We start from the raw sequence: 23,019 nt of genomic DNA, 5'->3' as shown, positions 1-23,019 counted from the left end.
GTATTTTCTAAGACATTGAGAACCTCAACGCGGAAGCAATTTGATAGATCACAAAACTTTATTCAACATAGATTAAATCCAATTTCAGGATCTACCTTTGGTTCTAGAAAGATAATATATCAGTGAGATGGCAAAGACATCTGGTTTGAGAATATTAGAGAAGGAAAACATCCATGGCTCTCTTTTCCACTGTGTTCTTTGTGAACTTCCTGTTTAACTTTATCTTTTCCCATCTGTCCTGTACAATTTCATCTATCCAGAGTTGCCTCTGGTGTTCCCACATCATATGATGCTTAGCAGCACTATACAAGCAAGTTGCCATCTTCTCCAGTTAATATAACATTATTCCCTTCCTTTTCAGCCCAGCAAATATCACCCTGGTCCAGACCCTCATCAACATTATGCAAGGAACTGTCTACCTCAGTTTCCACAAATGTAAAATGGGGATGATAATAATAACACCTACTTCCTAATGTGATTGTGAGGATCAAATAAGATATCTATAAAAACTTAGCACTGAGCCTGATACATAAAAAGAGATTAATAAATACTTGTTTTCTTCTGTGAACTCCCAGGCATGAGGGGTAGCAGGAAAATTCTCAGAGCCATTTGAGGGTCAGCAAGGTCAGTTTGGCTGGACTGTAGAATGTGGACAGAGAAGTAATGTATAAGGCAGAAAAATATACTGGAGCTATACTGTGAAGAGTTTTAAATGCCAAACATCTGAGAAGCAAGAATATGGCAAGAACTGTACTTTAGGAAAGGTACTAAAGAAATTGTGTGAAGGATGGTTTGGAAAGAGACTTGAAGCAGGGAAACCAAATATGAAACTTCTGTAAAAGTTTAGGCAATAATTAACTCTGAGGAGTAATAATGAGTAGAGAGGGAAAAGATGCAAGAGATATAATAAAAGCATTTATATAGCATTTTAAGGTTTGCACAAAATTGTGTGTGTGTATATATATATATATATATATATATATATATATATATATATATATTTATGATCCTTATAACCACACTGGGAGGTAGGTACCATTAAAAATTCCCATTTTACGGATGCAGAAACTGAAGCAACGAGTGGTAAAGAGTATTTCCCAGGATTACACAGCTCATAATTATCTAAAGTGGGATTTGAATTCAGATTTTCCTTACTACAGGCCCAATGTACTATCTATTTAGCAAGTGTTAGAACTAAATCTAAATCTGGCAATTGATTAGGAATATGATGTGAAGGAGAATGAGAAATCAAGGATAATACCATAGTTATAAAACTCAGAGAGTAGCAGAATGGTGATATCTTCAACACAAACAGAGAAGTATGGAACAATGGAAGGTTTTAGAAGAAAGATAATGAGTTCTGCTTTGAACATATTAGCCTCGAGATGACTGGAAAAGAACCAGTGTGAAATATTAATTGAGAATTTGGAAATGCATGAGTAAAGGTGAGAAGAAAGAATAGGGCTAGACTGATGTATTTGGAAATCATCATTAAAGAGACAATAATGGGGTCAGCTAGATGGCACAGTGGATAGAGCACCGGCCCTGGAGTCAGGAGTACCTGAGTTCAAATCCGGCCTCAGACACTTAACACTTACTAGCTGTGTGACCCTGGGCAAGTCACTTAACCCCAACTGCCTCGCTTAAAAAAAAAAAAAAGAAGACAATAATGAATCCCACGGGAGCTGACATTACCAAGAAAAAACAAAAAAAGAAAAGCTAACCCAGGACAGAACTCTGGTGTACATCCTCAGCTGGGGGGCATGATATGGATGATGAACCATCAAAGACCAAGCAATGGTTAGACAGGTGGAAGGAGAACCAAGGAAGAATAATTGCACAACATGCCAAAGAGGAGAGTATCCACAAGGAGAGGCAACACTGTAAATGCTACAAAGTCAATCAATCAATCAATCAATCAGTGCTGCTCACCAGGAAGAGAGAAATACAAAGAATGAAACAAACTATACTCACAATGAGTTTACAACATAATGGAGAAAGAACAAGTACATAGGAATACATGCATACATACATACACACACACACACACAGACATATATATACATACATAAAATTACAAATAGCCTAGGAGAAAATATAGAGAAAAGTGAATAGATATTAAAATGTACAAAGTACAAAGTATTTTGCAAGAGACTTTGTTAGCAGCAGGAAGGTTTAGGAAAGACTTCATGCAGAAGATGGTGCCTATGTTCCATGTATGACGGGGAGATGAACTTTCTGAGGTCCAGTTACCATCTATTTTTCTAGGCTTCATCATCTCCAGAAATGAATCATTCTTCAAGATGGAATCAACATGTCCCACTCTGGCTGCAGGACTTCATCATGTTCTGACCAGAGAGAACCTTCCCTCCCACCAGCATCCCCCACTTTTCATGCATCATCTCCCCATCAGTGGATAAGCATTGGCCCTGGATTCAGGAATACCTGAGTTCAAATCCTGCCTCAGACACTTACTAGCTGTGTGACCCTGGGCAAGTCACTTAACCCCAATTGCCTCACCAAAATAATAAAATAAAATAACACAGATTGTGAGCTCCCTGAAGACAGGGGCTGTCCCATCCCTTTCTTTGCATACCCAGCACTTAAAACAATGTCTGGCACATAGTAGGTGACTAATAAACGTTTACTGGTTACTGATAAAGTAGAAGTAAAGAGGAAGTGCAGCACAGGCATGGGGGACAACCAATACAAAGGGACAAGGACAAAAGACTGAATGTTGTGAGAAGGCTTAGCTGGACTGCACATTGTAGGAGGGGAAATAATATCCAATGAGGCTAAAAAGATAAGTTATACCCAGGTTGTATAGGGCTTTTCCAGAGAAAAGAAGAAACCACTGAAGTCAATGGATATAGGGATACACACAGTTAGATTTGAACTTCACTTAGCAGTATGTAGAATGGGCTAGAGTAGAAATAATACATGAAGCAGGGAGGCCAATTAGGAGACTACTGCGATAATCTAGCAAGAAATAATAAGAGCCTGAACTGAGGTGATAGCTGCATAATTAGAGAGAAGGTAGAAATGGAAAATTTTAGGAATTAATTGAATAAGTTGGATAAAGGTCAGGGAGGAGTCCAAGAGAGTGAAAGAAAGTGAAGAAAATGAAGATTGAGAAAAGTCATCAGGTTTAGCAATTATAAACAGAATTCTTTGGTTAATTCAGGGATTAAAAAATCTAATTTTGTTTCAGTTCTTAGGGCTTAATATTCTAAATGTGATTATTATTACACTATAATTTCCTGCTTTGGTAATCAGCGTGTACTGACCATAACTGTATTTTTCTTTGATAATACAAGATTTTTTTCCCATGCCTGAGGGAGCTACAAACATAAATTCTCATTATATGTGTCTGTTTTTTCCTAGAATTTACCACATCCTCATAAAAAGAAAGAGTACAAGGGGAAATTACATCTAAATTAAGAGTTTGAAAGAAGGACGTTCCAATAATTTGTTATATCACATTAATTTTTTTAAATGATGCTCTGACAAAATATTTCACTAAGGCAACAGTTCTCAAACTGTACTCTGTTAGCTCTTGGGAATCCCCAAGACTCTTTCCAGGGATCTAGAATGTCAAACTATTTTCATTATAATACTAAAATGTTATTTGCCTTTTCCAACTACAGTTCTGTGTAAAGCTGAAGTAGGTATGATTTACCTGCCTCATTCCCTGTCTCATCTCTGTTCCTCAGCCTAAGCTATCCCCCATGCACAGAATGTACTCCCATTACTTTACCATATTCTTTGATTCTCCAGTTTCCTTCAAGAACCAATGCAAGTGCTAACTTTTATATTGTCTGTCCTATTTATGTCTACCTGCTTATGTCCTGCCTCCCACCAAAAATGTAAAAAAACGCTGAATTTATCTTATGTATATTTTTATACTTTGATGTGTATATAGTCTCCCACTATAGAATGTAAGGTCCTTGAGTGCAGGAATTGTTTCATGTTTCTTTTTCTATACAAAGCATAGTGTCCAGCATATAACAGGCACTTAATAACTGCTTGTCTATTAACTGCCTGATTAATAATAAGCCCCCCCCCAAAAAAAAAAAGGGAAGAGAATAAACTACATTTCTAAGTCTCAGAATTGTAGACTTTTAAATTCAAAAAGTAATTCAGAGGACAAATAATCTAAACTGACCAAGAAGCCTCTGTACAACCCTGTGAACAAGAAGTCCTTGAGCCTCTCATTGAGAATTTTTAGTAAGAGGAAATCTTCCAATGCTAATCATTTTGTTTTGTTTTGTTTTGTTTTTGTTTTTTTGCAGGGCAATGGGGGTTAAGTGACTTGCCCGGGGTCACACAGCTAGGAAGTGTCAAGTGTCTGAGGCTGGATTTGAACTCAGGTACTCCTGAATCCAGGGCCAGTGCTTTATCCACTGTGCCACCTAGCTGCCCCCTAATGCTAATCATTTTGATACTGGATTGCTCAAATTTTAGCAAGTTATTTTTTGCACCAAGTAGGAATATATTTCTTTGCAACTTTCTCCCATTGCTCCTACTTATGTCCAGCAAAGTCAAGAACAATGAGTCTAATCCCACTTACATATGGCAAAATTGAAAAAATTGAAAGATGGCAATAATGTTACCCCCCTAAATCACCTCTTCTCTATCACTTGTACCTTTAACCAATCCTTGTGTAGCATAGGCTCAGGACTTGTCAGCATTTTGGTTGTGCCCTGACTGTGATATAGCTTCTCAATGTCCTTGCTATAATGTTATTCTCAGATCTGAAGACAAGACTCCAAATGTGGTTTCACAAGAGTAAAGTACATACATCAGGACTAGCACTGGTATGACAGGATATTATAGCTCTCAGGGCAATTTTAGGTCACATTAGCTTTCCTAAATGCAGTATCAACACTGCTGAATCAGCTTAAACTTGCTGGCCATTAAAACTCCGAGATTATTTTTAGATAGCATGAGAAATACTGTCAAAAGATTTGCTGAAATTTAAGTAGTATATCGACAGCGCTAGCCTGATCTACTAGTTTAAAAATTCTATCAATGAAAAAAGGAAAAGTAGCTATTTTCCATGAACTGTTCTTGATGAAGCTATCACTTATCAAATTCCTTCATTTACTACAAATTTAATCCCCTTTGTCTTTTTTTTTTTTTAATTGGAACCATCACACCCTAAACCATGGACAACTCTTGTGTTCTTAAACTCTCAAAAATCACTAATTGTGGTTCAGAAATCCTTTCCAACATTTCTCTCCACTCCATATTAATCATTCCTGTTCCAATTCCTCTAATCAGAACATCACTCTTCACCTTGGAAGAAAAAAAGGGAAATAAAGTAAAAGTTGAAGAGTTCATCTTTCTCATCACCTTTCATTACAATACAATGTAATGAAGGGGGCAGCTAGGTGGTGCAGTGGATAAAGCACCGGCCCTGGATTCAGGAGGACCTGAGTTCAAATTGGACCTCAGACACTGGACACTTACTAGCTATGTGACCTTGGGCAAGTCACTTAACCCTCACTGCCCTGCAAAAAAAAAAAAAAAACACACACACAAAAACCCCAACAATACAATGCAATGTAATACAGTAAACCTTTATTAAGTGCCTACTATGTGGCAGGCACTGTGCTAAGTGCTAGGAATACAAATAAGAAAAAGAAAGATAGCTCCTGCCCTCAAGGAGCTTATACTCTACCAGGAGGAAACAATACAGAAAAAGCTGAAAAGTAGGAGGTTGGCAGAGAACATATGATACGAATATGGAAGTATGATGATGGTGGAATCAAATCCAAGAAGTGCAAGTGGTGGGAAATGACTGATCTGAGAAATGTATTTAAATGGAGGCTTTGGGGTAAACTTTTTACATTGTTCTTCCAGCCTTCCAATCAGAGGGGCAGATGCTATTTAAACTACTGATGAGGTCTGAGTAACAAAGCTGATACACTCACTGGGATGATGAGTCTCCTGATAAAGAGTTCTTCTTGGGGGCATGTTGATGGTAGAGTCAAATTCTATGATTATGTATGGTTATTGTGGGATGTGTATGACTATTTTCATAATCTCCTCCATAATTAGAAGCATTCCTATCCCTCCTTTAGTCTAATCTTTGTCCATGGCATGGCTAGGGGGATGGGCAGGGTGGGAAAGGCTATGATGCTGAATTACACAATTTACCAACAGCATTAGATTTTTCTGTGTTTTATTATTCTTAACACTTCTTTTTCAGGACTATATTCTTTCCTATTCATCCTGTTACTTGTTCCAAATGTGTTTTGTTTGTTTTGTTTGTTTTGTTTTTTGGGGGAGGGGTTTTGGTGAGGCAATTGAGGTTAAGTGACTTGCCCAGGGTCACACAGCTAGTAAGTGTTAAGTGTCCGAGGCCGGATTTGAACTCAGGTCCTCCTGATTCCAGTGCCGGTGGTCTATCCACTGCACCACCTAGCTGCCCCCATCTAAATGTGTTTTTTAAATTCTGAGCTGTTTAATAAGTTACATTAGCCTGTGTGAGGAGGTGCAACCTTCTCTGCAACCATTTCTACTTATGTCTTTAATATCCCATTCTTAAGAGCATCCCATTGCTTTAACACTGATTTACTATTCAAAATATTAGACCACTGGCTCCCACCAAAAATGGGACTTTGTATTTAAAGCAAGAGACAATAAGAAACTACTGGAGTTTATTGAACAAGGGAATAAAATGACCAGATGATTGCTTAAGGAATTATCATTTTGGCAACCATGAAAACAATAGATGGGAGAAGGGACAGACTTGAGGCAAGAACAGTACTAAGCAAGCTAATTATCCAGGAAAGAGGTGCTGAGACCCTCAACTAGAAGACATCTATGAGAGAAGACAAAAAGAAGACAGATAAAGAACATGTGATAGAATTAGAATTGAGAATATTGGCAAATAAATAGATATATGCACAAGGTGTGAAAAAATGAAGAGTGGAAGATGACTCCAAAGTGAATGAAAGGATGGTGGTGATCTCCAAAGAAACATGGAAGTTTGGAATAGGAGTGGGTTGGGGGCAGGGAGGTAGAGATATCATAAGTTCTATTTTGGATGTGTTGAATCTTACACACACACACACACACACACACACACACACACACACACACACAGAATTGTTCTAAAAATACAATAGGAAGTTGGCAATGATAGAATAAAACTAGATATATAATTCTTAGAGTCAATGACTTAGTGGTAATAACAGAAAACATGAAATCTGGTGGGGTCTCTAAGAAAGTATAAAGAGAGAAGAGATTAAAGACTTAGGCAACATGCACCTTGTGTGAGTCACCTGAATAAAAAACTAGCAAAAGAGACTAAGAAGTAGTCAGAGAAGTAGAAAGAGAACCAAAATAATGTCATGAAAACACAGAGAAAAGTGTACCCAGGGGGAAAAGGTGATCAATTGTGTCAAATGTTGAATAGAAATCAAAGAGGAGGAGAACTGAAACAAAACTATCAGATTTGATGATCCAAAGATTACTGGAATGAGAAGTTTCAGTTAAATCAGGCTGAAAGCCAAATAAATTTTAAGGTGTTGAGAAGTGAGAGATATTAGAGTAAGCAGAAACAACACATGTAGTCACGATTTTTGTTAGGACTCTGGCTGGGAAAGAGAGGAAAAACAGCAAAATGATAGCTTAAGGATTAAAAGAAGGCTTCTTGGAGGAAGTGACACTTGTGAAGTGGGCTTTAAAACTTCATTAGCCAAGTAAGGGTAAAAATTTTTTTAAAATGTAAAAGATAAATTCGACTGAATATATTTGCATTAGCAACAACACTCATTAATAAGTTTTAATGAGCTATGGTTCAATAAAACAGATACACTATGGCACCGACCATAACTGACAGAAAATAGTACATAAGTCAAACCTCTCAAAATGAGAAGGAAGAAATAGAAGAAGGAATAAAAGGGCAAGCAAAATTATTTTTCCTTGTTAGTGAGAGGTAATAAAAGTGTTGTGCCAGTGAGTAAGCTATTCTTATGACACTGGAAACTGCTGTCCTACTCCCACTATGAATTTCCAGGCTACAGTAATTACTGCTTATGATGATACCAAGAATGAGGGCAAGAGATGAAACATTTCTAATATACTATTAAAATTAAGAGTGATTATTTTCTGTTGGGTTCTACTTTTATATTACATTTCCAAGTGGTAGTAATAATTTTAAATGACCAATTGAAGTAATCTTAAATAAAACATTGTATGTTATCAATAAACAAAAGTAAGAATCTAACATTACTTCAGATCCACAGAGAATTAAAAGGGCACATTTTTCACTTATAATGATTTCATTAATCTAAAACTCACATTAAAGATATACTTTAAAAAGCATACAATACTGTTAATCAATATTCAAAGCACAGTTAGAATATATTGAATGGTGTTTGACAGGAATAAAGTAAAAATAGACAAAGATGATGATGTATTTATATTTTGTAAAAAATGTTTGAACAAAACATTTTATTTTGGGGGATATTTGTTCTATTTTATCTATATTTATTATCATAAATGGTAAATTACAACGATAATACTAGAAAAATATTAGAGCTTTTTACTCCTATGGTAGAAATGCTATATAACAAAAATTCTTTCAAGACACTATTATTAAATACTTTAGTAATTTTGGAGAACTTTTTTTTCCTCCATAAAATATTCAGTTACTATACTATTACATGCTTGGGAAAAATTATATTGAACTCATGGATGGTTCTAAATATTTTATGAGCAAGTTTGAAAAAATCTTACCCTGTATTGATAGAAATGATTTCTATCAGTGGATTTTTTCTTATCTTTGGCAAATCCAATCGAGCTCCCCCAAGACGTTTTCCATTAGATTTTTTTTGACCCAGGAGTCTCACAGAGTGACCTGCAAAAGAAGCATATAAATAGATATTAAGATGAAGCATACAAATTCACTTTAATTTATGATTCCTGACAAATGTTAGTATTTATAAATATGTTAATGCTTATTGTATATACGTTATGTTAGTGTTTATAAATATATAAATGTTTGCAAGACTTTTGGGATACTCTGTATTTAACTATATTTTTTCAAATTATTTTTTTTATTTTTATTTTTGCAGGGCAATGGGGTTTAAGTGACTTGCCTAGGGTCACATAGCTACTAAGTGTCAAGTGTCTGAGGCTGGATTTGAACTCAGGTACTCCTGAATCCAGGGCCAGTGTTTTATACACTGTGCCTCCTAGCTGCCCCTTACTCTTTTTTTTTTTAATTTAACTATATTTTTTAAAAAAGAGAAAGACCAGGGGGGCAGCTAGCACAGTGGATAGAGCACTGGCCTTGGATTCAGAAGAACCTGTGTTCAAATCTGTTCTCAGACACTTGACACTAGTTGTGCGACCTTGAGCAAATCGCTTAACCCTCATTGCCCTGCCACCCCCCCCCCGCCAATTAATCCAAAAATAAAAATTAAAAGAGAACCACAGCAAACATTATTTAAATAAAAATATTTTCCTTGAGCCCACAGTATGAACCTGTGCTGTTCTCATAATTTCCATTTTGTACTGCCTACACTAAAGGGAAACACTAAGGGAAATTTCATAATTTTTTTTTAAATATAAGGAGTTCTTCCTTTTTCTCTTATTATTTATTTAGCATTTTATTTTGTTCCAGATTAGATGTAAAAACATTTTTTTTTAACAATTAACCTTGCATTCCTTATCTTTTCTCTTTCCTGTTTACCTTCTTATGCTGCTCTTGAGTTGTGTATTTGAAAATCAGATTTTCAATTTTGCTCTGGTCTTTTAATCAGGAATGACTGAAAGTCTTCTATTTCAATGAATATCTATTTTTCCCCTGCAGATATTAACTTCTTCCAATGATTTTCTTCTACAACTCCCATTTCTTTTTTCTAATATGTCATTATCTCTTTTTGATTTTTAAAATCCTTTTTTGAGTCCTTACAGAAATACTTTTAGGGGCCTTTGATCAATTGTTATTTTTCTTTGAATGTAGCTGTTTTAATTTTGTTATGTTCTGCATTTGTCTTGATCTACCCTGTGGCCATCATAACTTTCTATGGTTAAGTTCTTCTTTTATTTGCTCATTCTTCCAGCATTTCTGAACTTATGATTATATGTTAAAGTTGGGGTCTGTTCCAGGGGTGAGGGGTACTGTCCCAATCTTTAGGCCTTTCATGCTACTATTTTCAGATATAGCTCTGGCAGTATTTTTAGGTTTTTGGTTCTTCCAAGGAAGTAGAGAAGAGGTGTGGTCATTGCTCTCCTGGTCTGTGCTCTGATCTGTGAGTGACAACATGAATTATTTTCTGCCTTGTAACTGTGAGCAGGGTCCCCTCTCCCCTCTGGTCACAAGCTCTGGTGTGCTAGTCCTCCTCCTTACCTTGGCAATATGACCCAGATCCAAGTAAGGGCAATGCAATAGGGTCCTGCACCTACTGCCAGCAAAAGGACTCCTGCAATCTCCTTCTGACCAGTTGCCCAACTCCCTTACCATCTGTGGGCTGAGAGCTCCAAAAGAAGACTCTGCTGCTGCTGCTGCTGCTGCTGCTTATTCAGTTGTACCCAGTGCCTCCTTCTGGTTTTCTGGGACACCACCTGCTCAGGCACAGCCTGCACTCTACTTTCACCCTAGATCAAATGACCTTTCCTATTAACCTTCTAGGTTGCCTTGGGCTGGAAAATTGCTTCACCCCATCCTTTTGCTAGTTCTGCTGCTCCAGAGTTTATTTTGAGGTGTTATTTAAAGTTGGTTAGATGGGAATTTGAGAGAGCTCAGACAAGTCCCTGCTTTTTCTCCATCATTTTGGCTCCACCCCCTGATAGTTTCATAATTCTTAAGTGATGATGTTTCAAAAGTTTAATGCATGGATAGCGATTTGCCAATTCAATCCAACATTTATTAAGCTTTCAGGAGGAAAGATGAGAACTTAAGGGAAAGATGGTTCTTACCCTCAAGGAATTAACAGCCTTGTAGGTTCCATCACATTCGTTATCCCTCTCTGTCTATAGAATAATTAAAAACAAAGTATCCAAAGCAAGCCCCCCAGAAAAGGTGACTCAAGAAGTGTGGGATAAAATTATATTTGAGGATATTGTTTTAAGTAAAGAAAGAAAACCCCTAATTCCATTGACCTATAAAAGCAAAAACAGAAGAGTGAATACACTTGTATATGCAAAAGTATTAAAAAAAGGAAAAAAAAACAAAAAGAATTATTAGAATTATTTTAATTACAAAACCTATAAGGAATGTAAGACCGCTAACCCACTGTACAAGTGTTGTACAGGCTAGTATTTCACACTTAAGGGGTAGAGGTTGAAGGAATAAACCAATCACCATATCCTAATTAAAGGGGCAAGATAATCTGTCCTATATACTTTAATAAAGTGAAAACTCTTACACAGTATCCACTAATCAGATGTGAACTAATTGTAGTTGGGGCCTAGGTATCTTTACTGAATCATTCAATCAATTAATCAATCAAGATATTAAACTCCCTGTAAGAAGCCCTTGAAAGCTATTGAATGAAATGGAATAGATTTGACCAACAAGATGGAGGACTAAGCATTTTCTCTGATCCTCATGACCTCTCATAATGTCTCTTTTATGTACCAAAGATAAAACAACTTCAGCTGCATCCATGCTCTAGGATACTAGAAAGTAAGAAGGCAAAGAAGGTTAAAAACTCCATAAGCTAATACTTAACTAAAATTCACTCTACACCCTGAGCCCCACCACCAACCATGCTATACATAAGGCTACACTAGGAAATGAAACCAGACTTCCAGCAAAATGCAACCTAAATAGCCAGCAGCTCTTTAGCAGTATTCTGTGCTACAGAAAATCTCTATAGAAGAATGGAAACAGAAAAAAGAGGTACAAGTGTTTCATTTCCATACAGTAACATCTACCACCACTTCCTGTGAACATCATAGATTCAAGCCCTAAAGAAATCAGCCCTGGCTTCAATAACACCAGTGACTACTATATACTCCTGGGCCAAGGAACCAAAGAACAGAAGAAATGGGAAGGAAGCAGGGGTGCGGGGGAGGGGAGAGGGATGAAGTATCAAAGGGAGGCAGTACTCCCCAAGCCTGAGGAGATAAGCTCAGCATCGAGCTGGAGCCAGTTCTTTCTCCAGGAAGTCACTTGGTGTAGAGAACCAGGCTGGGAAGTGAGGGAAGAGATCCAATGGCCAGAGAAACTACCATGAGAAGACAGAAGAACCAGAAACTGAGTAATAAGAGGAAATAATGAAAAAAAGACTGAAATCACCAAAGATTCCAGGAGGGAGAAAATTCAAAGACCTTGAGCATAAGCAGACAAATCAACAGGGAAAACATTAACAGCAAAAGAAAATATCTATGAATAAACACTGTAAAAGAAAGGAAGAGGATTCCAGGCCTGATGAGACAGAATCTTGTGGGTTTGAAGAGAACAGGGAAGCACAATGCACTGTTTCTGAGTGGTTTAAAAGAGCAATGAGACTTGAGAGAAAAGAATTTATGGCCTGAAAAGCAGAAATAATTGGCAAAATAGAATGAAATGGACTGACAAGTCACAGGAATTGTGTTGATATTGGCTATATCAAGAGGGTTTTCTTTAAATAGAAAGCCAAAATGTATCTCAGGGATTTCTGGTTTTGGGAAGCATAGAAAAGGAGAGAGACATGACTATTTGAAGGGAGTCTCATATGATGGGGCTGATTTCTCATCTAGTCCACTGTCCCTTAAGTTTATTTGTAATTTTATGCAATCAGTTTAAACCTTAATCTGAGGCCCGTTGTTTTTGTCCACACTTTCTTTTCTTCTGTCCTCCTGAGGAAGTCTTCCTTCTCATTCTTCTAAGGCCTGTCAAGTTTACTTTGCATTCTGTTGGTTTGTCCCCAGGTTGCTCTTGTTAAACTGGCCTTCCTTATATATAAGCAGAGTGATGGAACTAGATTACACCAGTGTAAGGGCCTAAAATTCTAGCTATGATATCTAAAATCTAATGAGGGGTCTCCTTAAATTAGAAGCTTTAGCAAATGTTTAGACTTTTAAGTATTTATTAAAGTGCATCAGAAGTTAGTGAGGAGAGAGAGGTAAAAAGCAAACTTCATCTATCTAAGAGAGCCCAGAATCTGTGTTCTTGCCAAGTCTTAGTCCCCCAAAATGAAAGGCCCCTCCTCAGAGGCTTCTCCCAGAATCCCCCTCTGACACCAGAAGCCAGGCCGTCCTCACACACAGCTCCAAGCTAATTGGTTGACAGGACTCAGACTGCAGACACAACTTCCAGATGCCGAAGTCACATTGTTTCTTTTCATGACTGAGCTTCCCTGTAGTATCTTTCTCAACAGGGTAGTAGCACTCTAAATCTCACACCAGGAACTGTTTCCCTGTTTGTACATTTGGAGCCATAGGAAACTAGAGGGAGATGATTTGGATTTGTGTTGTTAAAGGCAATAGATGCAGTATATTTGGAGGAGTGATCCCTGTAAGTAGTTTAAAATTTTATAACTAGATGAAAAGTTGACATTGAAATTGTCCCTTCCTTAACTATAAATGAATAGAAGTTTTAAGTCTTTAAAAAAAAGAGAGAGAAACTTTGATGGGAAAAAAATTGGGAAATGGGAAGGAGGAGAACCCTCTGTTTCCTCCATACCTGCCTCTCATCAGAAGAGGTCTTTGTGACCTCAGGTAGGTTGGAGAATTTGCATTTATCAGGATCTCAGGCAGAGTCCCCAGGACAGCAGTGTCTGTACCTGGAGCTATGATGTCTAAATCCTTCTGTCCTCCAAAGGTCACAAAATCCTTAAGGAAGATGTAAATATAATAATGTAATGGTGAAATACTTAAATTTAGAGAAAGTTTGTTTATTTCAACTATTCAGAAAATAGTGAGAGAATTAATAAAACCAAACTTCATCATGAAGTAACTAATAAAACCATCAGTCACAGCTTGTTCTAAAATGACTTTAATAATTAGATTATATTAAGCAATTTTAAAAATAGTGTGCATTCAACATGAAAATTCCTACTCCAAGGTAACAGAATAGCTCAGAGTCAAGCACAGCATTTGGCATATGAGACCTCGGATATTTGAGTCAAGTTACTTTTCAATCAGAAGATCAGTTAATGAATAGGTGACCAAGATTGGCACGATAACATAATAGTAATCTGAGAGATGCCAAAAGTTCAATAATGACTAAGCAAAAGCATACTTTTTCACACCAGCATGATATAAATTTCATTACTTCCTGCTGTGATTTCAGTAATATGCAGCCTACCCTAATAACATTTGATAAATTATTCATCTTCCCCATCTACATGCAAATAAAGGGACATAGCTCTGCCTGATGATATAATGAATTATTTTCCAATCCACTGGTTCATTAAAAAAGCCAAAGACCTAACTTAAAAAAAAAAACAACTAAAAATGATAGGATACTACAGATAGGAAAGAGAAATAATATGAGAACATCTCTTTATATTTGACTAAAGATGAAAACAAATTCAGACAGAAAAATATATAAAACAGGCTACCAGTCTCAAATTGTCATTTTAAATATGTGAACTTCTATAACTAATTGTACTCTAAGTGAAATTCTATTCTAAGTATACATGCTTAAATTTAATTGGTGAAATACTTATAATTACTATAATGAAAATTTATTCTGGTAGTAGTCACATTGTATCCATTTCTTTATTATCACCATCTTCAACCTGATAAATCATGACAATATAAACAAAACAAGTATGAGAAGTCACAAAGATATCCTATGAGATGGCATATCACTTTAAAGCATAAAGAATTAGGTAGCATAAGAAAAATTCTTTCACAATAAAGGCCAAAGAGGTAAAAAAAGAAATTGAAAGAGTAAAAGGAAATATTTAGTTGGTGGGAACAATGATGGCAACGGAATTGGCAAGTCTGGTAGTCTGGCCATATCTGCATTTTAAATATGAATAATATAAGGCTATTTCTTCAGTGTATCTTTCTTATGTGGTAACAGTATATGGAAGTAATATCAAAAATGTACATTTGACTGTCTTAAGTTTTTGTCTATGAAAAAGAACTAAAGAAGTCATATGCTTTTTGAGACCATGTGTTATAACTTATAGACTTCTATATTCGATCATTTACCCTTCCTTTCCACCAGTCCAACTACTGATAATCACCCCAACCACTGATAAAAAGACTGCAATCATAGCCTAGGCAAGGTGGCAGACCTGTAAAATAACAATATTGAAGTGTTGAAACAGTGCGATTATGGGGGGCACCTGATGACCAATGATGACAAGATAGGAGCATAAAAAAGGCCATGGGCAGAAAAGAAACCAAAAGTAAACAAATAGAAATGATTTTTCTTTATTTTAATTTTGTAGCAATATTTAAGAGAAATGTCACTTACCCAACAAGATAAATACATAATTTATTTAATGCACGATTCCACAAACACCAATACAATAGTCATTTACAAATCAATATGTAGTTATCCACTGACTGATAAGCTTACATATTAAATGAGTATAAAAAGTATGATCACCCATGAACCATGCATGCACGAATCAACCTTTATTCTTGGTCCTCGGCAACAAGAAAGTGGGACACTTTAAAACAAAACCTACATATTATTTTTAGAATGCCACTCCACATTACAGGAAAACCAAAAATCTGGCAACATTGACTCCTATTGTTTTTTCTGTAAGAGACTATAAAAAGAACTCCATTCCTTCCCTCTTGTATGCTGCTTGACCCACCTATTCTTAAAGGTCATGCATTGTTTCTCTGAGGTAGTTCTACAATGACACTCCTCACTAACATGGAGATGTAGTGCCAGGCCTCCTTGATCTTTTTTAGATTCTATTTCTTAGTCCTTTTCCCACCATTTCAGTATCTGACAGCAAACATGATCTCTGAAGACCTGCTTGAACCCTCTGCTAGGGGTTGGCTCACTGGCAAAGCTCCTATTAAGATAATGGGACTATTCACAAAGAGAAGAAAAAGGAGCGGAAAGTTGACTAAAATGTAAACTACAAACACCAAACGTATCAAGTTTCCACAGTCATGGTTTGACTTCAATCAATTTAAAAGAAAATTTAAATTGCAATTAAAATCAGTGGACAACAAGGCTCAACTTAATATTTTTCACTATAAAATATGCATTCTTATTGAACAAAAGTGATGACGATGATGACTACATAAGGCTTTAAGGTATGCAAAGTGATTTGTATAAATTATCATATTCAAGCCTCACAATCTCTGTGTAATATAGCAGATATTACTATTCCCAATTCAGAGATGTGGAAACTGAGGCATAGAGAGGGTAAGTGACTTGCCCAGGGTCACAAAGCTAGTAAATGACTGAATAAAAATTCAAATTCAGGTCTTCCTGACTCCCACACTCTCTCCTCTGTGCCACCTCACTTATCTAAATATAAATTTCATGTATATTCATCACAACTCAGAGGAAGAAAAATGGTGAACTTAAGGTAAGACAGTCAGAATATAAACATCTAAATATAAACAAAAGAGGGAGGAGGGAGGGAGGGAAGGAGAGACAGGTTCTGCACTGAAGGAGCCTACAATATAATAGAGGAAGACAACACACACACACACACACAAAGGCTGAAAAGGTGGTTCTGGGAAGGTTATCTAGCACAGAGGCATAATAAAGTACAAAGCAGTGCAACTTGCTGAGAAATTAAGAGATGAATGGACCCAGGTACCCTCCTTAAAATGGAGGTTTTAGGAGGAATTCTTCTTTCCACCTTCCAATCAGATAGGCTAAAGGTTCTGATGAGGTCTGAGTACCAAAGCTGACCTGATCTTGCAAGATGATGAATCTCCTATCAGTGAATTTCCTAGGGGTATGATAGAGACAGGTAGGAAATAAAGATTTGTGTTAATATCCATCCATACTCTTCCCCATTTCAGTATCTCCTTTTTATTCTTCAGGAACTTTATAAAGCATCAGATAAATTAATTCCATATTAAAGTACACAGGAAAGAGATGGATGGATGGATGGATGGATGGATGGATGGATGGATGGATGGATGGATGGATGGATGGATAATAGATGAAAGAAAGAAAGAAAGGAAGAAAGGAAGGAAGGAAGGAAGGAAGGAAAAAAGAAAGAAAGAGAAAGAAAGAAGGAAAGAAAGAAAGAAAGAAAGAAAGGAAGAAAGATCAGATAGAGATTTATTAAACTCTGGAGAAATGTTCCATTTAAATAATGTCCCATGGGAGAAATTATATTTAACTATATTTAATTCACAAGCTACTAATGACAAATATTTTAGGTGTTAATAGAAAATGGATTTTTGAGGTATAGGATCTTTCATGTACCCTTTGTGAAAAGCCACACACTGGAGGCAACCGACAAGTTAGTACAACATGGATCTTTTTCAAAAATAAAAAAGTTTTCAATAAGCAAAATTAAGAAAGAAGAGATTAAGCAACTCCTACCTGCAAGGCACTGTACTAGGTGCTTGGAATCAAGCCAATTATATAATAGCCAATATATATAGGAAGGAAGGGGAAGTTGACTAAAAGATGAAATAAAATCACCAAACATATCAAATATCCACAATCATGGTTTGATTTAAATCAAATAAATTTAAAACAAAATTACAACTTAAATCATTGGTCAGAAAGACTCAACATAACACAATGACAAAATAATTCCTACATTTTAAGGAATTTAGGATGTATATAATATTGACTGGATTACATACTGACATCCACTATATAGGATAAAAAAAGTAGAGGCAGTCTATGAATGACAATTAATAAATGGGAAAGGCCAAAAAAGCTTATAAACTGTGCAGAAGCTTCATGATTATATCATGGATACTTTTTCAAGGAAGAGAGATGGTGCTAAATTTCACAGGAATGGAACAGCATTAAGAAATTAAATTGTAGGGGCAGCTAGGTGGCGCAGTGGATAGAGCACCGGCCCTGGAGTCAGGAGTACCTGAGTTCAAATCTGGCCTCAGACACTTAACACTTGCTAGCTGTGTGACCCTGGGCAAGTCACTTAACCCCAATTGCCTCACTAAAAAAAAAAAAAAAAATTAAATTGTAGGTATTTTAACAATCAAGAAATACCTAGGAAGATAAAAATCACTCCATTATTAGTTGTATGTAGTCAGCCAGCTATCGTAAAGGTCAAATTAGTTAAACATCAAGTTAGAAAGATGAAAAGACAATACTGAGAGCAATTATATAAGCTTCAACTTGACATGACTTTATAATGAGCTATTCAAAAAAAATAGGAAACAGACAAAAGTAAAGATAATGATTTATGTTATCATTATTAAAAAAAACCAACACTGTAACTGAGACAGAGCTAGCCTGCCTAAGTAGAGTGAGAGTCAAATCAATAAGCAATTATGGTCCTATCATGTGCCTGTCACTGTTCAAAGAGCTAGCAAAACAAAGAAAGGCTAAACAACACCAGCTGTAGAGGAGTTAACAACCTGATGCAGTAGAAAACATGCAAACACTATAGAGAAACAAAATGCATACAGGATAAATTGGATATAACAACAGAGGGAAGGAACTAGCATTTAGAACGACTGGAAAAGAACACAGAAATCTGTCTCAAGTAGTACTTTATTTTGTTCTCAAATAGGAAAGAAATGGCAGCCAAGGGAAAAATCAGTTTAGAGTACAAACTCAAGAAAAGCAGGTTTAAATAATATCACCTCATTGTCAAAGAAACATGGCTGAGGAGAATACAGATCTATCAAACTTGGTATGAATGCTAGTAAAGACATACAAGAAAACATCCTTAAAACCTTTGCTGAGGGGGGCAGCTAGGTGGCGCAGTGGATAAAGCATCGGCCCTGGATTCAGGAGTACCTGAGTTCAAATCCAGCCTCAGACACTTGACACTTACTAGCTGTGTGACCCTGGGCAAGTCACTTAACCCTCATTGCTCCCCCCCCCCCAAAAAAAGGTCAAAGGCAGACATTCTGAGTGAATAGATAGCTGGCTTCAAATCTTATTTCTAATCCATGCTGGCTGTGTGATCCCAAAAATTCAACTTGCAAGGGAATTCTTTAAGACTGTGTGTGTGTGTGTGTGTGTGTGTGTGCGCGCACGCGCACACACACACACATTTATCTGCCATTTTCCTTACCAATGAAAGCATAGCTTGGATGTCCAAAAATAATATAATGGGCGAAGATAATAAAATGGCTATATTTGGACTCTATCAAGTGGTAACAGAAAAGAAATGGCCGTATATAGAAGATATCCATGCTGGAAGTGACACAAGCATAAATTCTGAACAGTACACAAAGAAGGGAAAATCCTTAAAAAAAAAAACAGTTAAGACTAAAATTGCTTTTATTTAAAAGATACAATAAAAAGTAACCAAGAAGACATCAAAAACTACCAAATCATGGAATAGCATGATCTCACAAGAATTAAAATTTGGAATAACCTGAAAGGCAATGGAAAAACACACAGGGGGTTCAAGTTAGATGCAACATATTATCAGTGAAAACCTGCACTTGAGAAGGGGAATAAAAGTCATTATAAAGGGGGGCAGCTGGGTGACACAGTAAAACACTGGCCCTGGATTCAGGAGGATCTGAGTTCAAATCTGGCCTCAGACACTTGATACTTACTAGCTATTAAAACATAAGTATGAAGAAGAATATAAAGAAAAGGATGATTCAGGAGAAGGAAAGGAGAGAGAACATAGTCATACAGAAGAATTCTCATGCCTCCATAGCATGAATACTTTGTTCAAAAAAAGAATGGATAGGCCTTGGATATGGCAAGCACTAAACAACATTGCAAAGAATGAAACTGATCATATTTTAACGGACATTCAAAGTCAAATAGATATGTGAATTATCCTATTCCATCAGCTGCCTGTACAGTCAGAACACTAACCTATCAGAGCTAAGATCAGAATTTATAATAAAAAACAAGAAAGAGTACCAAAAGATATGGTATGCAATTAAGATCTCAACCTGAATTACGTAAACAAGCCATTGAAGAATTTTTAAATGGGAAATAGACCACAAAAATTGTATCAACATGGATTGTAATAATTTCACCTAGAATTAAACCAATAAAAATTTATTACAATAACGAGAAGACTAAAAGAGCCCAGAAAGCAACATATTGAGCAACTATATAACTTACTTGCCAAGTGGAAAGAAGCAACGCAACACCAGAACAGAATATAAACACATCTGTAAAATCTTATAAAGGATGATAAATGATTATGAGTATTGATTCATAGAGCAAAAAAGAATCAGTGGACAGGAAAAATCCATCTGAAGAAAGCTTAGCAAGATAAGACACCTAAACAACACCAACCCAAGGTCATTCACAGATAATACAAAAAGAGTCCTACATAACGGAAAAAGGGGGGAAGAATATACAAAAATTACCACAAAGAATTGTCTTATGCATCAAGGATAATGGAAACACTACACATAAACTCTAACAACACAATCCTTGAGAAGCCTACAGGAAGGAAAAATGCCACTAAAGAAAACAAGAAGAGAAAAGATGCTGGATTAGATTAACTACATGTAGAGGAGGAGATTTGTGCTAAAGAGGATACAATTATGAGGGCATTGAAATTCCCAGAGTAGACACCAAAAGAGTAGAACTTACTGAATCCAAAATGAGGTGACTAGGAAAACATCAACTATTCATTTGTAAACCTATTTTCCCATCAATATAAAAACTTCACAATAATCATCTTCTGTTTGAAGGTATATGGTGGGTGTGAACAGGCTGCAATCCATAACCAAGAAGGCGCTCCAAAGAGAAGTAAAGGATATCATCAAAGAATTGCATGAAAGAAAGAGAAAAATAGGCTGATCATGTGGCAAAAGCAAGGAGGGACAAATGGACAGCCACAGTACTCCCCTTGCATCTATGCAATGCCAGGTGAAAGTCAGAAATGCCATTTTTAGGCTGACCTTTGTCATGAATTTGGGAAGATATAGACAAGAGTTACAAAGAAGAGATAGGTGATCTGCGAGTTGGAAGAAATTTCCTCTCCTCCCCAAATACTGCCCTTACATTATATTAGAGGGCTCCAACATCCTTACTGATGCTCTCTCATCTCCTACTTCCTTCCTCACTCTCCTAAAATGACATGAACTCCCCCTTCATTCCACTTCAGGAAGACACAGAGATGGCCATACACAGATCCTACCAAAATCCACAAGCATTCCACTTCAATGATTAAAAATTCTGACATTATCTCACCATAATCTCCTATCTTTCCATCCTCCCTATGCCCCCTCCTAAACCGATTCTTCCCTCTCCCTGAGCCCTCTACCCCTCACAGCACTTTCTCAGGCCATTACCCCTGCTCTGACTTCATTTCCCTCTCTCTCCATTCTTAACCCAATAGTTAACCAACTTAATATTAGACTGTCCTTTGCTCTCAAATCCCTCATCCCTTTTTCCTACCAACACATCCTCTGGCAAACCTCAGAGCTGGATTATTCCCATGATTTATTTCCTTGACCTCTACTCAGGAGCAATGCTGAACAGAGCTAAAGAAAGTCAAACAAGTGTTCTGACTAACTTCATTACAAATTCACATTACTCAACTCCAGTTAGGCCATCATTTCAGCAGGACAATATTTCATTCTATTGTTGATTCCCCGTGTTTCCTGATTCCCAGCAAAGGCTTGTCCAGACCCGCTCATCTCTCCATAAGCCTCCCATGCTTCCTTCTACCTCTCAAAATTGACCTTTTTGTTTGTTTGTTTACCTTCCCGAAAGAATGGAGGCCATTTGGTGTGTTCCTTCCTTTTCTTTGCATTTCATCTCAAAACCCCTTGAATCATCTCTCCTCTTTTCTGCTAATCTCACAAATCGGGTATCCCTTCTCCTTACCAAGCAATTGTAGGCACAACACAATGCTTCCAGCTTCCCAGGTTCATAACCTTGGTGCTATCCTTGAAGGTGTTATCCTCAATGGCTCACTCACCCTGATAAGGTGTCCACGTAGAGAAGCTGCCAAATCTCATTTTTGTCTCCAAATCATTTCTTGCATCCAACCCTTTCTCCCTACTCAAACAGCTACGACCTTTGTTCAGGCCTTCATTACCTCTCCCTACATTTCTCCTACTCTAAACATCCTCATAATTGGTCTTCCTGACTCAAGTCTCTCCCCTGCTTCAGACCATCCTCCACACGGCTGCCAAAGTGATTTTCCTGAGCCTAGCATTCCTATACTCAATTAATTCAAATGTTGTCCCAGTGCCTATGGAATTAATGCATGAATTAATTAATTTAAAAGCATTCATTAAGGGCTTACCATGTGCTAAATCTTGTGAACTCTACTACAAACAAGCAAAAGTTCCTACCCACAAAGACCAGACATTTTAATGCAGACAAATAACAAAGAGAATCTCAACAGTGGATGGAGTGGACAGGTATGCTGTATGAATAGACAGTTTTGTTTTTTTTAAGTAATAAACATTTTTATTTATAGTTTTGGGTTTTAATTTTTATCCCTCATTCCCTCCTTCCCCTCCCCCTTCCCTAAGGCGGCAAGCAATCAGTTATAGGTTATACAGGTATGTTTATGTAAAACATGACCATATTAGTCATTTTGTATGAGAAAACTTGAATAAAAGAAAAAATAAAAGTGAAAAATAGCATGTTTTAGTTTGTGTTCCATCAATATCAGTTCTTTCTTTGGTGGTGGACAGTATGTTTCATCAATAGTGCTTTGGGATTGGAATAGACTGGTTCTTAAGAAGGACAAGATAAAACACCTATCAGAGTTCAGAATCCTAGAAAAAGTCAAAGATTCAGAAAAAAGGGGCATAAAGAGCATGCATACAGCCAGGATAGAGTAGAAAACCGATTACTCCCCATCCCCCACACTGCAATACAGCCACACTGGCCTTGTCTCTGTTGTTCCTACAGGATATTAGCCTTCAATCTCTGTGTCTCTGCCCAGTTTCCACAGCTGAAAGGTAGTCCCTCCTCACTTGGGCCTCATAGAAGACCTTTCTTCATTCAAGATGAACCTGGATCACTAACTTCTT

At 36.8% G+C, this 23,019-nt stretch overlaps 1 protein-coding gene across 1 annotated transcript in view; it reads right to left on the bottom strand.

The window, feature by feature from the left end:
• Positions 1 to 23,019, bottom strand: part of CDKAL1 (CDK5 regulatory subunit associated protein 1 like 1) — a 652,342-nt gene that overhangs the window by 457,696 nt on the left and 171,627 nt on the right. The window contains 1 exon segment of the mRNA XM_043977679.1: positions 8,752 to 8,872. Coding sequence (XP_043833614.1) covers positions 8,752 to 8,872 — 121 coding nt within the window.

The sequence above is a fragment of the Dromiciops gliroides genome, chromosome 1 (assembly GCF_019393635.1).
Source record: "Dromiciops gliroides isolate mDroGli1 chromosome 1, mDroGli1.pri, whole genome shotgun sequence".
NCBI classification, from domain to species: domain Eukaryota; kingdom Metazoa; phylum Chordata; class Mammalia; order Microbiotheria; family Microbiotheriidae; genus Dromiciops; species Dromiciops gliroides.
Note: the sequence above shows the minus strand (reverse complement) of the source record. Positions and strands in the feature narration are given on the sequence as shown.